Source organism: Rhineura floridana, chromosome 3 (assembly GCF_030035675.1).
Source record: "Rhineura floridana isolate rRhiFlo1 chromosome 3, rRhiFlo1.hap2, whole genome shotgun sequence".
Taxonomy (NCBI): Eukaryota; Metazoa; Chordata; class Lepidosauria; order Squamata; family Rhineuridae; genus Rhineura; species Rhineura floridana.
Window position 1 is genome coordinate 178,988,262 of NC_084482.1, and position 14,271 is coordinate 179,002,532.

At 39.2% G+C, this 14,271-nt stretch overlaps 1 protein-coding gene across 6 annotated transcripts in view; it reads right to left on the reverse strand.

The window, feature by feature from the left end:
* SLC25A26 (solute carrier family 25 member 26) overlaps positions 1-14,271 on the reverse strand; it is a 185,534-nt gene that overhangs the window by 89,814 nt on the left and 81,449 nt on the right. The window contains exon 6 of one of the 6 annotated variants that reach the window (XM_061618699.1): positions 7,157-8,408. The exons of the other annotated variants lie outside the window; for them this stretch is intronic. Coding sequence (XP_061474683.1) covers positions 8,211-8,408 — 198 coding nt within the window. The 3' untranslated portion in view covers positions 7,157-8,210. Of the gene's footprint in view, positions 1-7,156; positions 8,409-14,271 lie in introns of those variants that run through there. 6 annotated transcript variants of the gene reach the window in all.

Here is a 14,271-nt window from a genome sequence, read left to right on the forward strand (position 1 = left end):
TTAAATTTACAACTAGCAATGGGGAGGTATAGTATTTTGGTTTTATACACTTTACAAGAGAAATGATTTTTTTTCATTATTCCAACATCATAATCATTCTCAAAAGCAGCTTTCAAAAGCAGAAAATTTTCATTTTTGTTATGAAAAGCTGTTTTCAATGGCACAACTGGTAGTTTAGAACAAGTATAATTTTCCATTCAAAAATAAGTATTTGGGTTATGTTCTGAAATCTGTGCAGCTATCCCCATATGCCCCCTCGTGTTGCTTAAGGTTTAGAGCAGTGGTTCCCAACCTGGAGATCAGGGCCCCCAGGTGGGTCACAAAGTCATCCCGGGGGGTCACAAACAGCCAAGAGAGGAATTATTTATTAATTTAAATATTTAATTAATGGCTGGTCTGTGCACCACCAATTTGCGAGCCTACGCTGCATGTGCACACAGCCACGCTTCTACCTCCTTTTCTTTCCTTCCAGACGGAACAGTCAGTTCCCACCACACTCAGAAGTAAGTCTCTTCATATTTAATGGGGCTTACTCCCAGGTAAATCAAATTGCAGTAATCAGATCAGACTAAGATTCCGTTGAAGCTTTGAAGCTGTACTACTTTGGTGGGTGGGGCATGAGTCTTTATAGTACAAATATGCATCATTCTGGTTAAAAGAAGTAAAATTTTATGTCTGTAAAAGAAGGGCTTAGGCTGCAATCCTAACCAGGTCTACTCAGAAGTCGTACAGAATTCAACGGTGCAACAGCCATATGAGGTAGCTAAGGCAGAGTATTAGTGAGCGACCCAAGGCAGTAAATGAGCAAAAAAATGATGGGTAAGGTACGTTTTAAAAATGTGAAATTGCACATGCTCAGTGTTGTTTTTTGTTCCTGCTGTTTATCAAGGTTCTGAGTGTGTTTTTATACAGTTGTATATGTTCACTTTAAGTATTTTTTAAATATTTTAAAATATGTTAAGTTGCCCAATGTTTTTGTTTTTACTCTTAACTTGAGTTCTTTGCATGGTTACGGGTTGGCATTGGGGGAGAACAAGGCTCTTGTGCCTTTAACAGCTGTGTGGCAGGCAGAAATTAAACAGAAACTAAATTAAGCCTTTTTCTAGTATGGAAATACAATTATGGGGAAAGTTTCACCTGCTAATATTCTGTCTGTTAACGTTATTGTCATATGGAGCTTTCTGAGCTGAGTGCTAAAGGAGAGACAGCATTGTACACAAGTGGAACACTTAAAACCAGAGACCATATGCCCTGGCATCAACCAGGCCCTGTTCACCACTCGGGGTGGTTTACTTCTATCTCCTCCCTTTCATTTGCTTAAAAAAACGGTTAAAAGTTGTTTATATTGTTGTACACTAGGATGCACACCTTACTTAACATGATGAGGGGGTTTGAGAGAGTTGAAGAAGCTGAGAGCAATGCCATCAGGAGTCTAGACCAAGAGGCTAGATTCCTAGCAGGGGCACCCACGGTGGAATGGTCAAAACTGAGACACCAGACTAAGATGCATCCAAACTCAGAGGAAGGCAATGGTAAACCACCTCTGAATACCTCTTACCACGAAAACCCTACGAACAGAGTATCCAAAATGCAACATGCAATAGTGCTGGAAGATGAGACCCCCAGGCCAGAAGGCACTCACCAAGCTACTGGGGAAGAACAACAGACAAGTACGAGTAGTGCTGTGACTAATGATGCAGCTGGGTCAATGCTGAAAGGAAGCCCAGGAACAGATGGCATACCAATAGAGTTGCTACAAGCTACTCAGACTGAATTTTGACAAAAATTTGTCAACAAATATGGAAAACTAAACAATGGCCTGCAGACTGGAAGCGTTCAATATACATCCCAATTCCATAGAAAGGGGATCCCAGGGAATGCAGTAATTATCGAACTATTGCCTTTATATCCCATGCAAGTAATGCTCAAGATTCTACAGCAAAGTCTCTTACCATATATGGAGTGAGAAATGCAAGATGTCCAAACTGAATTTAGAAAGGGAAGAGGCACCAGAGATCATATCGCAAACATACATTGGATAATGGAAAGGACCAAGGAATTTCAGAAGAAAATCTTTATAGATTACAGCAAACCCTTTGACTGTGTAGATTATGAAAAACTATAGAATGCTTTAAATGAAATGAGGGTGCCACAGCATCTGATTGTCCTGATGTGCAACCTATACTCTGGACAAGAAGCTACTGCAAGGACAAAATATGGAGAAACTGATTGGTTCCCCATTGGAAAGGGTGTGAGACAGGGGTGTATTTTATCACCCTATTTGTTAAATCTATACTCAGAACATATCATACGGAAAGCAGGATTGGACCAAGATGAAGGAGGTGTGAAAATTGGAGGGAGAAATATCAATAATTTAAGATATGCAGACAATACCATACTACTAGCAGAAACCAGTGATGATTTGAAACAAATGCTGATGAAAGTTAAAGAGGAAAGCACAAAACCAGGACTACAGCTGCATGTCAAAAAGACTAAAGTAAGGACAACAGAAGATTTATGTAACTTTAAAGTTGACAATGAGGACATTGAACTTGTCAAGGATTATTAATACCTTGGCACAGCCATTAACCAAAATGGAGACAAGAGTAAAGAAATCAGAAGAAGGCTAGGACTGGGGAGGGCAGCTATAAGAGAACTAGAAAAGGACCTCAAATGGAAAGATATATCACTGAACACCAACGTCAGGATCATTCAGACCATGGTATTCCTGATATCTATGTATGGATGTGAAAGTTGGACAGTGAAAAAAGCAGATAAGAGAAAAATCAACTCCTTTGAAATGTAGTGTTGGAGGAGAGCTTTGCGCATACTATGGACTGCGAAAAAGACAAATAATTAGGTGTTAGAACAAATTAAACCAGAACTGTCACTAGAAGCTAAAATGATGAAACTGAGGTTATCATACTTGGACACATAATGGCAAGACATGATTCACTAGAAAAGACAATAATGCTAGGAAAAACAGAAGGGAGTAGAAAAAGAGGACAACCAAACAAGAGATGGATTGATTCCATAAAGGAAGCCACAGACCTGAACTTATAAGCTCTGAACAGGGTGGTTCATGACAGATGCTATTGGAGGTCACTGATTCATGTGGTTGCCATAAGACATAATCGACTTGAAGGCACATAGCAACAAATGTTGTTGGAATCTGCACCGGCATCTTCTGGTGAAGGACTGGTAATAAATATCATCATCATATTTGTTTTTGTGATGAGTAAAAAGTGACATTATATAATGCTTCATTGTGATTTTTTTCCCAATTAACATAGAGTAAAATTACAATAATTAGCATGTGAGGGAACACAAAGATTTTTGAGGTTACAAAATTTGTTTTAATTTTGCTTTTTATTATACTGTGATTAAGAAATCTGATTTGTTTAATCTATTATGTTTAAAAATAAGCTTGTTTTAACATGCTTGTTTTTCCTTGAAACGTAGGGAATATTCTGTTTAGTCTATTATGTACATTATGGTTTTTTCTTGTATTTCTTGTACTTAATTTTATATGCAATGTTTATATTACATTGATACTAAAGAGGATGTTTTGTTCAGTTAACTGTATTTTATTTATTTTTTGTACTTGTTTTAAGATGTTTTGACTTGTTGTACACCACTTAGAGTTTTATTTAAATATAAAAAATGTAAATGTACTGCCTTCAAGTCAATTCCAACTTATGGCGACCCTACGAATAGGGTTTTCATGAGGCTGAGAGGCAGTGACTGGCCCAAGGTCACCCAGTGAGCTTCATGGCTATGTGGGGATTTGAACCCTGGTCTCCCAGGTCGTAGTCCAGGACTAAATAAATAAAAGGGGCCCTGCACTCATAAAGGTTGGGAACCACTGTTTTAGAGAATTATTCCTGTGTGGTACATACTGTAAATCAAAATAAAGTGAGGAACTACAAGGCTATCCATGCCATAATTTCTTTACATATAACAACGATGCCATCTTAAAGGAATCAGACCCAGCATTAACTTTTCTGTAGACAATGCAAATTTTTGACACTTAGTCCTGCTAGCTGCAGCCAGCCAAGGAAGGAAACAGGCTGGAGACAGCCTTATTGTGTATAAATCATTTAAACACCTGGATGGAGATTCACAGTTCCTTCAAGATAATTGTAGTTTTTAGAAGCTCCCAAATGAACAGGGTTTGCAAATGAATTCCCAGCTACTGTGCTAGTGTCAGAATATGTATTTTATTGGGCAATTCAATACTTTCAGCTAGAGTTCAAACCTTATGACAGCTGCTTGTATGCAAATTTTACATTTTTAAGCTTAAGGTCCAATGACTGAAACACCTGCACTTGGTTAGTTTTTTCTGCAATTATCTAATGAGAAAAGGCATTTGTTTCCTTTAAGTTCAGGCAAAATGTATAGCATGATCCAATAATAATTTTTCTTTAGGAAAAAAACAGAAGGTAAGATATAAAATCCAGTGGATCATATTGTGTTCAAACTAATGACACAAGCAAGTTGCAAATAACAAGGATTAATCAGCAGTTAATGTTCTCAGTAGCATTCACAGAAATAAATATGAATCCTGCAAAAAAAATCCCTCACTTTTCCATCTGAATACAAGAGACAAATAAGTACAGCCTTCAGTCCAGAAAGCTGTTAATGGGACTGTATCCCTAAAGTACAATATTCAGAAAAACTAATGAACACATCTAAACTCCTACTGAAAACAACTAAGCTTCCAAACCATTTGATTATAAGATGCAATGTTCAGATTCTAATACCTGTGAACTGAAATAAATCATATAGTAACTCCAAGATATTTCACCACTCATTCCAAGATTTCAGGTCCTCTGGGTGATATTGCAGTTGTGCCCATTCACCAGTGGAACAGACTTCCACTTGTGTAATAGGGCTTCTACGTCCTCTCTTCCACCACTTGCAGCCCTCCTCCACACACACCCCTCCCAAATCTGCTCCAAAGGTTTGGAAGAACTCTCTGGAGCAGATCAGGGAAGTACAGAGGGCTGCAGTCTGGTGGAAAGGGAGAAATCCTGTTGCACAAGTGGAAGCAGCTCACACAACATTGGATTTCACCTTCTAATTCCCAAAACCCAACCCCCCTACAAGGAAGCACCCAGAAAGATTTTTTTAAAAAGCTACCCCCCAAAAAGCAAAATACTCACTTGATTACAGGTCATGATACTACAAAAAGCAGTAGTATGTGTTGAAGCAGGCACAGCACCTTTACTCACTAATGATTAGGGCCATCATACCTATATAGTTCTGTGACTCAAAGAGGTAGCCCGCACCAAGAAGCAATTGCTCATCCCCTATTGCAGCCTTTCCCAACCAGTGTGCCTCCAGATGTTGTTGGACCACAACTCCCATCAGCCTCAGCCAGCATTGCCAATGGTCAGGAAAGATGGGAATTGTGGTCCAACAACATCTGAAGGCACACTGGTTGGGAATGGCTGCCCTATTGACTCACGTCACTTGAGCACTGACTGTCTTTTTCAGCTTGCAACTCTGCTTTTACTGGAGAGTATGTTATGGTACTATTTCATGTCCCAACCAGGTTTTGATGCCATGGGATCTGCCATCACTTAAACTCTTGCTTGCTATCCACTTTTGCCTGAAATCTGACTATCACACCACCTCATGGGACAGAGAAAAACAAACAAAGGATCTGAATCAATACAGCCTTCCCAAACTTCATATAACAGCCAAATAACCAACATTTCACTGTCATATACAGATTTGCTGCATCTCATTTTCTCTCAATATGTGGGCCTGAAATAAAGCCATACATGGTTGAGTGCCTTCCAAGCAATTTACACACACAAGCTAAATGCAAGCTATACATTTTAGCTCTTCTATGTTCCCTTAAGTGAATATAAACATTATGTGAAATTTTTAAACAAATATATTTGTAATGCAGCAGCTGCTTTAGCAGTTGTGAAATTTAATAAAACTGTTTTTAGTTTTCTCCAGTTACGGAGCCAGCATGTGATAGAGACAACAGATTCAGTTCAACCCCTCTAAGCGAAGAGCATAAGCAACAGCAATCGAGGCTTTACTAGTTATTAAGGATGCTTGAACATTTTGTTAGTCCGTATTTTTAAGCAAACTGACCTGACTTATACTTCCCAGACTAATAAATGATTGGACTGCAGTTATCTTTCAGTCTTTGCACTTCTTCAGTGCAAACAACAAAGCACACAAAAGAGTGTGTTTTAGTTTAAATACTTACAAAAACCATGCAATTTTGTGAGCTTTTTCTTAACTGATACGGAAACAGCATAGAAAGGACTTATGAATATATGAAAATATTGACATGGACTGAAAACAGACTCACCTGTCCACCCCTATTAGTTGTACATTATGATTTTTTGTTATTGTTATGTGCCTTCAAGTCAATTACGACTTATGGCGACCCTATGAATCAGTGACCTCCAAAAGCATCTGTCATGAGCCACCCTGTTCAGATCTTGTCCTTTGTTCTTCCCAAGTAGCTCAGTGAGTGCCTTCTGACCTGGGGGTCTCATCTTTCAGCACTATCTCGTGTTGCATTTTGGATACTCTGTTTGTAGGGTTTTCGTGGTAAGAGGTATTCAGAGGTGGTTTACCATTGCCTTCCTCTGAGTTTGGATGCATCTTAGTCTGGTGTTTCAGCTTTGACCATTCCGCCTTGGGTGCCCCTGCTAGGAGTCTAGCCTCTTGGTCTAGACTCCTGACGGCATTGCTCTCAGCTTCTTCAATACTCTCAAACCCCCTCACCACATTAAGGTGTGCATCCTAGAGGGGTTGTGCATCCTAGAGGGGGACATCATGTATACTGGAGAAAAAAAGGAAGCAATGTAATATTTGCACTACTTCCAGCCTATTACTTGAATTATACTCCAAAAGGAGACAGATATTGGTGCCAGCCTATATTTATTACCCACAATTTTGCTTACATGGCGCAAAGGTTAAGGAAGGCATCTTAGTTACAATTCCATTTTTTCATGTGTGAGTGAATTTCAGTGCCTTCTTTTTTTTTTAATTGTAAATTTTATTGAAGTTTTACAATATATGTTTCTCATTGTTAATCTCAATTTACAATAATCTCAATAAGTAATTAATTCAAATTCAATTACAATTTAAAATACACAAACAAAAAATTATGAACTATCACATCAAATCCAAAACTGAAAAATAAAATGGAATAAAGTAATTTTAGGGAAAATGTAAAAGGCAAAATCAATTACCTAGTCAAATGTAACCTATATGAGTGGTTACCTGAGCTCTACACCCATTTATTTATAGCATATAATCACTCACTGCATATAACATCATGTTTATGCCTGCAAAAAACAATCCACATGGAGACATAGGGGGTCATAAAACAACTACCAGTAATTCTTCACCCGTAGAAACTTGGTGTTTAATGATCAGCAATACTAACAAGAGCCATAGCAAATAGCTAGTTTAACTGAAGTAATTGTAATAATCCAATAGTATGCTAAAGACATCAGCATTAATTAAGCATAACCCAAACTACCCAAACACATCCTTCCATAGAGTATGATGGGTCAAAGGTAGAGACCAATTGTGTTCCTTTGTCGCTACATGACTTATAAACAAAACCCATTTAACATGGAACATGCCCTTTACTCCCTGTGCTGCTACCAAAGGGCCTAATAGGAAATGTTGAATCTGATGGAGTGGTCCCAACTACAGGTAAGTGGTTGCAATTTTGTCCCAAATTTGCTGCAAAGTGGTGAGGAATTGAAAAACAAATCACTTAAAGTATAAAATGCCTCAGACTCCTGATTATGAAAATCTGCAAATTTATTCTTATAATGAAATAACTTGTGGTAAAGGGAAAACATTATTGGAGAATGTAAAGAGATTAGTCATTTCTCCCCATTCCTCCATGCCCCCATGTCCGCTATTTAGTAAACAGAGATCTTCTTTGCAGGTCATTGTAAAAGTGAAGAACGCTGAGTTTCCAATCCCCAAGCAAGGGATACTCCATGGTAACCCATGAATCATGATAACCCATGAAGTCCCAGGCTATGGTCTAAAGGCACATAAGGCCAGCTCCCTACTGAAGCTAAACAGGGTCAGGTCTGGTCAGTGCCTGGATGGAAGACCGCCTGGGAACCATATGTAAGCCGCCTTGGGTTTCATGAAAAGAAAGGTGGGGCATGCATGCATAAATAAATAAATATCTAGATCCTTATGCACTATTGGCAGCATTTTTTAAAAAAATGTGCTGCATTGTGGTGCAATTTTAAGTCAGGCATACACACACACACACCAGGCCACAGCATTATATAAAATTGTGTGTCAAAAGTCCAGGCTTTTTGACCTGATGGATAAATCTGAGCAGTAAAGTTTGTCATCTTCTTAGCTTCTTTCATGGAATAGCGATCGGTATAGTTCTGAAAAAGAAGAGTAACTTTGATAGAATTATCATTTTTACTGTCCCCACTCTTCCCAACCACGGAAAGGGCAGGTGTTTCCATTCAAAGCAGTTGTTTTATTTGTTTAATTAGAGGGCCATAATTAAGGGACTCTATTTAATTAGAGGGTCATAATTAAAGGACTCTGTTCGATGTATATTTTTTTTGTCAGTGCCTTCTTTCTTCTCTTAAACCAAGTGGCCAGACTGAGGGTTGGTGGGGCAGTGCCCCATTCACCCTAACAGACTAGCATCCACTGCTGCAGCTTCTGAACCAGGCACAAGGGTAGCCCCCCCAGAGGTTTTTGATCCTAAAATATAATTCAAGGTGGATGGCATTTAAAAAGTTATAGTAAAGTTAAAGGATTCTGAAGAGTTATAAGGGAATTATTGCAAGTAATTGTATAGCACACCTGAGCCAGGGTTATGAAGACAGAAAGAGAGAACAGTAGCAGAATGGTCTTCCTCTCCAGGACCAGTAAAACTGCACAAGCAAGTCAACACAGTACGCTTAGGGAACAATATTTTAGCACTATTAGTGAAGCAACACATGATAAGTGCCTCAGGATACCTTCTAATGCCACAAAGGATCTTGGGATTCAGTTCTCATTATTTATATATTTTTAATACCACCAAACGGTATAAAGTCTCCAAGTGCTCTACATAAAAGCAATAGAAATACAATAACGTTCAGTAATTTCCTAAAAACTAGGGGAAACCAAAACTATATACAGTTCGCAGAACAGAGAATTAAAAATAAGAGGTCAGGGTCCAGGAAAACACAGGCAAGTTTTAAAGAGGTATTTAAAGATCATTACTAGATAATTGCCGCCCTGGCCTCCTACTGGGAGGAAAGGCAGGATATAAATCTAATAAATAAATAATAATAAAATACCACCTCCACCTCACAAATTACCCAAAGAAGGGCATTCCAGAGGTTTGGTGCGATCACCGAAAAGTCCCACTTCCATGTTGTCACAGCATTCTAACAATCCTCTCACTGTGGAATGACCAGCAGGGTCTCCTTGAAGATCAGCTTTGTCTGCAGCTGGGAAGGCAACCTACTACGTATCCTAGTGCCAAGTTGTTTAGGGCTTTACATGTCAACAAAACCTTGAACTTGGCTTGGTAGCTAATAGGCAGTCAGGGCAGATCCTTCAATACCAGTGTAACATGTATAAACCTGGGTGTCCCACTGAGCTCCCTAGCAGCAGCTCCTTGGTAGCTGGTGCCCATTGGCACTGGTAGGGTGAAAAGCAGGGAGGCAAATTGTAGGTGAGTCAGAGCCAATGATAGGCAGAGCCAAGAAATGCTAGTTTTGTTCCCATCCTCCTCCTGTCTGCCAAGTTCTACAACAGCAACATGGAGACTAAGGAAGAAAAATCTGCCACAGGCAGGGCAACCCCCTGTGGCTGTTCGTAAGAAGCCAGATAGGTGAGGGCTGACTGAGGGTTTTGTGGGGCAATGCTCCATTTATCCTAATGGACTCACATCCACTGAACCAGGCACAAGGGTAGTCCCCACATACAACACATTATAGTAGTTTAATTGTGAGGGTACCAATGTATGAACCACTCCCTGATTTAGATGAGCATTTTTTAAAAAAAACTTGGGAGGAATAGTCAAATGTTATCCTCCACCTGCAGTCTGAAGCAGTGTAGCCCAGTCTATCATATCAGCATTCTATTCACTTATTTTGCTTTATGTGTAGACCTAGCATCTCTTGGGAGATGTGAAAGGATATGAGAATTCTCAGGAGGCAGAGAGAAAAAACCTTGCATGTATGGGTTTGTAGAAGGATCATCACAGGAACCCACACGGAGAATCTAAAAAGGTCTAAAACACACACTCTCTCTTTCAACTTTATGAACTTGTTTGCTGCATCAACCAAAGTCTCCTTAAAAACAAAACCGGAACAGTTCACCACCCTGACTTTTAACTCTTTTAATGCTTGCTGAAAGTCACAGACGGTTCATCCAAGACATCACATAACCTTAAAATAATTGACCATCCCTAGCCAAGAGTCACACTGAAAAACTGAACATTCCTCTCCCTTCCATATGCCCACATTCCCTGATTATTGAAAACACATGCTGGCACTGAATCATTTCATGGTTCATTTCAGACAAACATGCAGAAAACTGTGGGAAACAAATATGCAGCCCCATGAAACGGTTAAGAATAAAAGGGAGCTTGCAGCCAATGAAAACTCTGACAAGCTGTTGCTTGAACCATGAGGAGCTACAGAAAGGTTGCTAAGTATGTGGTGGGAAAAAGAAAGGAAAAATACATCAGAAAAGCATCCTAAAGCATCTGATCACTGTTTATATATTTTTAAAAAAAACACTAAGGGACAGGAAAAAGTTACTGTATGAATAAATCACTGGATTGAGATCTTGCAGGTTCCTCTTGCATTCCTGCTTTCATCACTGGACGTAAACCTGTACAAAACCTAAGGAAAATAGCATTAAACCAACTGGCTACTGTATTGAGAAGTAGCTGATATATTTACAAACCAAAGACAATTCACTCTTTAAATCACTAGCTAGAGGTAAGTTTAATTCTACCTGTGGGTAACTTTAGCCTACATGCAGTACAACATAGAACCACCTGACAACTACTAGAAGAGGGTTCACAAACTATGGTCCGTGGACCACCAGTGGTCTGCAGGCTTCATTCAGGTGGTCCATGGCATATCTGCATTAAATATTCATATTGATTTTTAATTCAAATTGTAATACAATATAAGAAATAAAAGAAATAATAAAAATACAGTTAAAATCATACAGGATCTAGCACAGCACATTACAATTGCTACAACAAGTAGAAAAATAATTAAGTGGTCCACCAAGACCCTCAGCAATTTTCAAGAGGTCCATGGGAAAGAAAAATTGGAAACCATTGAACTAGAGGACATATTTATTTTCCCTAGCTTGTCAAGGATTATCAATACCTCGGCACAGTCATTAACCAAAATGGAGACAACAGTCAAGAAATCAGAAGAAGGCTAGGACTGGGGAGGGCAGCTGTGAGAAAACTAGGAAAGGTCCTCAAATGCAAAGATATATCACTGAACACCAAAGTCAGGATCATTCAGACCATGGTATTCCCGATCTCTATGTATGGATGTGAAAGTTGGACAGTGAAAAAGGCAGGTAAGAGAAAAATCAACTCCTTTGAAATGTGGTGCTGGAGGAGAGCTTTGCACATACCATGGACTGCGAAAAAGATAAATAATTGGGTGTTAGAACAAATTAAACCAGAACTGTCACTAGAAGCTAAAATGATGAAACTGAGGTTATCATACTTTGGACACATAATGAGAAGACATGATTCACTAGAAAAGACAATAATGCTGGGAAAAACAGAAGGGAGTAGAAAAAGAGGAAGGCCAAACAAGAGATGGATTGATTCCATAAAGGAAGCCACAGATCTGAACTTATAAGCTCTGAGCAGGGTGGTTCATGACAGATGCTCTTGGAGGTCGCTGATTCATAGGGTTGCCATAAGTCGTAATTGACTTGAAGGCACATAACAACAACAACAACAAGTATGAATGACAGAAATTCACACACAAGGAGTCATACCTATGGCTACCACAGGAGAGTTGTGGATATGTTCCCAGGTAGCCAGTTAGTAAACCCCAGAGACAATATAACGGGAGGGGCTGACAAATTTTTACTTCTGAAGCAGAGGACCTACAAAATGACACACCAAACAAAATTCTGCCAAAACAAAAACAAAACTTTCTTCAGGAAAACACCTGTGAATAATAGTGGAACTGATTTGTTAACTCTCACTAAAACCAAAATTATGTACACTTGTAATTTTGGATTGGGGCCTGGGGCCAACTATCACAATCAGGCTAGTTTCAAATTATATATCTTTGTGGATAGACATTATCCACATAATTAGACAATGGTGGCCGGCCTACTGAATTAATGATTGATTGATTGATTGATTGCATTTGTATACCGCCCCATAGCCGAAGCTCTCTGGGCAGTTTACAACAATTAAAAACATTAAAAACAAATATACAAATTTAAAAACACATTTTTAGTCACCAACACATTTAGTCAACAAAAGTACATAAGAAAACACAACCAAACATCTATCAAAGATTCTTGGCAAGCTTGTTTACTGGCCATTTCACTTAACCTACACACCCAGCTATATGTCTCATGCAGCAATTATTTAAAAATAATGTGAACTGGTATTGACAGAATGTTGGGAGTTCAGCCTAAGTTCTTGATCTTCTCTGGAAGCAATACATTTTCTTTGGCAAATAAAAGCCAGTGTGGTGTAATGGTTAGGCCCACTGGGTGACCTGGTACAGTCACTGTCTCTCAGCCTTACCTACTAAATAGGATTGTTGTGAGGCTATAATGGAGAGGGGAGAACTGTGTATGCCACCTTGAGCTCCTTGAAGGAAGGAAGGAAGGAAGGAAGGAAGGAAGGAAGGAAGGAAGGAAGGAAGGAAGGATAGAAAGACTCCCGTTATCCATCCATAGTGTCTGAATACACATTAGCTTATAGAGCTTTTTGCAATGATATAATGTATTAAAAATCTTAGCTGAGAACCATGCTCCATCAGACTCAATACCCACTGTGCTGCCTCCGCAGAGAGACTCCTTCCATTGTGCTAAAGAATGTATTTATTAGGTTATGAAACTCTAGAGGTCTGTCTCTATGCTCCCTTAGCCTTACAGTAAGTTCCTGTCAGGTGACATCACTCCTCTCTTTAATTGGTTAGTTAGTTTTCCCTCCAAAACCTGTCTCAGTTTGTTTCAGTCATCAGTGAAGCTAGCAGCAGGCTAGCTCTCAGAAGTTATTCCTCTGTCAGAATTGCCTCTTCCAGAAGCTGTCTTTCTCTCAGAAGTTACCTCTCCTCTGTTACTACCTCTTCAACAATTCTACAATATAATTACCTGCCATCAACCTTCATCATCATCATCATCATCATCACCATCCTCAGTTTACCATCCCCCAAGACTGTACATTTTCTTTGAAGTTTCTGTATACCTTGTTTTTTCTGGTTTGATAAAATAGTTCTGATTAAAAGAGAGATTGAGTTGACTGTCTGGCAAAGTGGGTTTCAGAACCACGGGATCAGAATACCCACCCTCAGTCAAGCTGTACCCATTCCATCAGGCTGCAGGAGAGAGGGGAAAAGGCTCTCTCCATTGGCTTTGCTAAGAGACCCCCTCCATTTGCCTCTTTATCCCCCTGAACTGTTTCCATTCAAAACTGGTCATTATAAGAACTTTGTAACTTTAAGAGCTGGTGGCAATTTGCTAGATGTCCACTTCCCTTCTCATCCCTTCAGCAACTGAAGAGCACAATAAAATGATATAGATCTATATTTTAAACACATACAATAGACACATTGTATAGCAATTATAGTTATCTCTTTGGAAGAAAACAAAATGAAGTGCTAAACTGTACTGCTAGACAAATACAACCAACAATTAATTTCAGAAGTACTCTTGGTTTGGTTATATGTTGTTGTTGTTGTTATATGCCTTCAAGTCAATTACAACTTATGGCGACCCTATGAATCAGCAACCTCCAACAGCATGTCATGAACCGCCCTGTTCAGATCTTGTAAGTTCAGGTCTGTGGCTTCCTTTATGGAATCAATCCATCTCTTGTTTGGCCTTCCTCTTTTTCTACTCCCTTCTGAAACACCACATTTCAAAGGAGTTGATTTTTCTTTTACCCGCCTTTTTCACTGTCCGACTTTCACATCCATACACAGAGATTGGGAATACCATGGTCTGAATGATCCTGACTTTAGTGTTCAGTGATACATCTTTGCATCTGAGGACCTTTTCTAGTTCTCT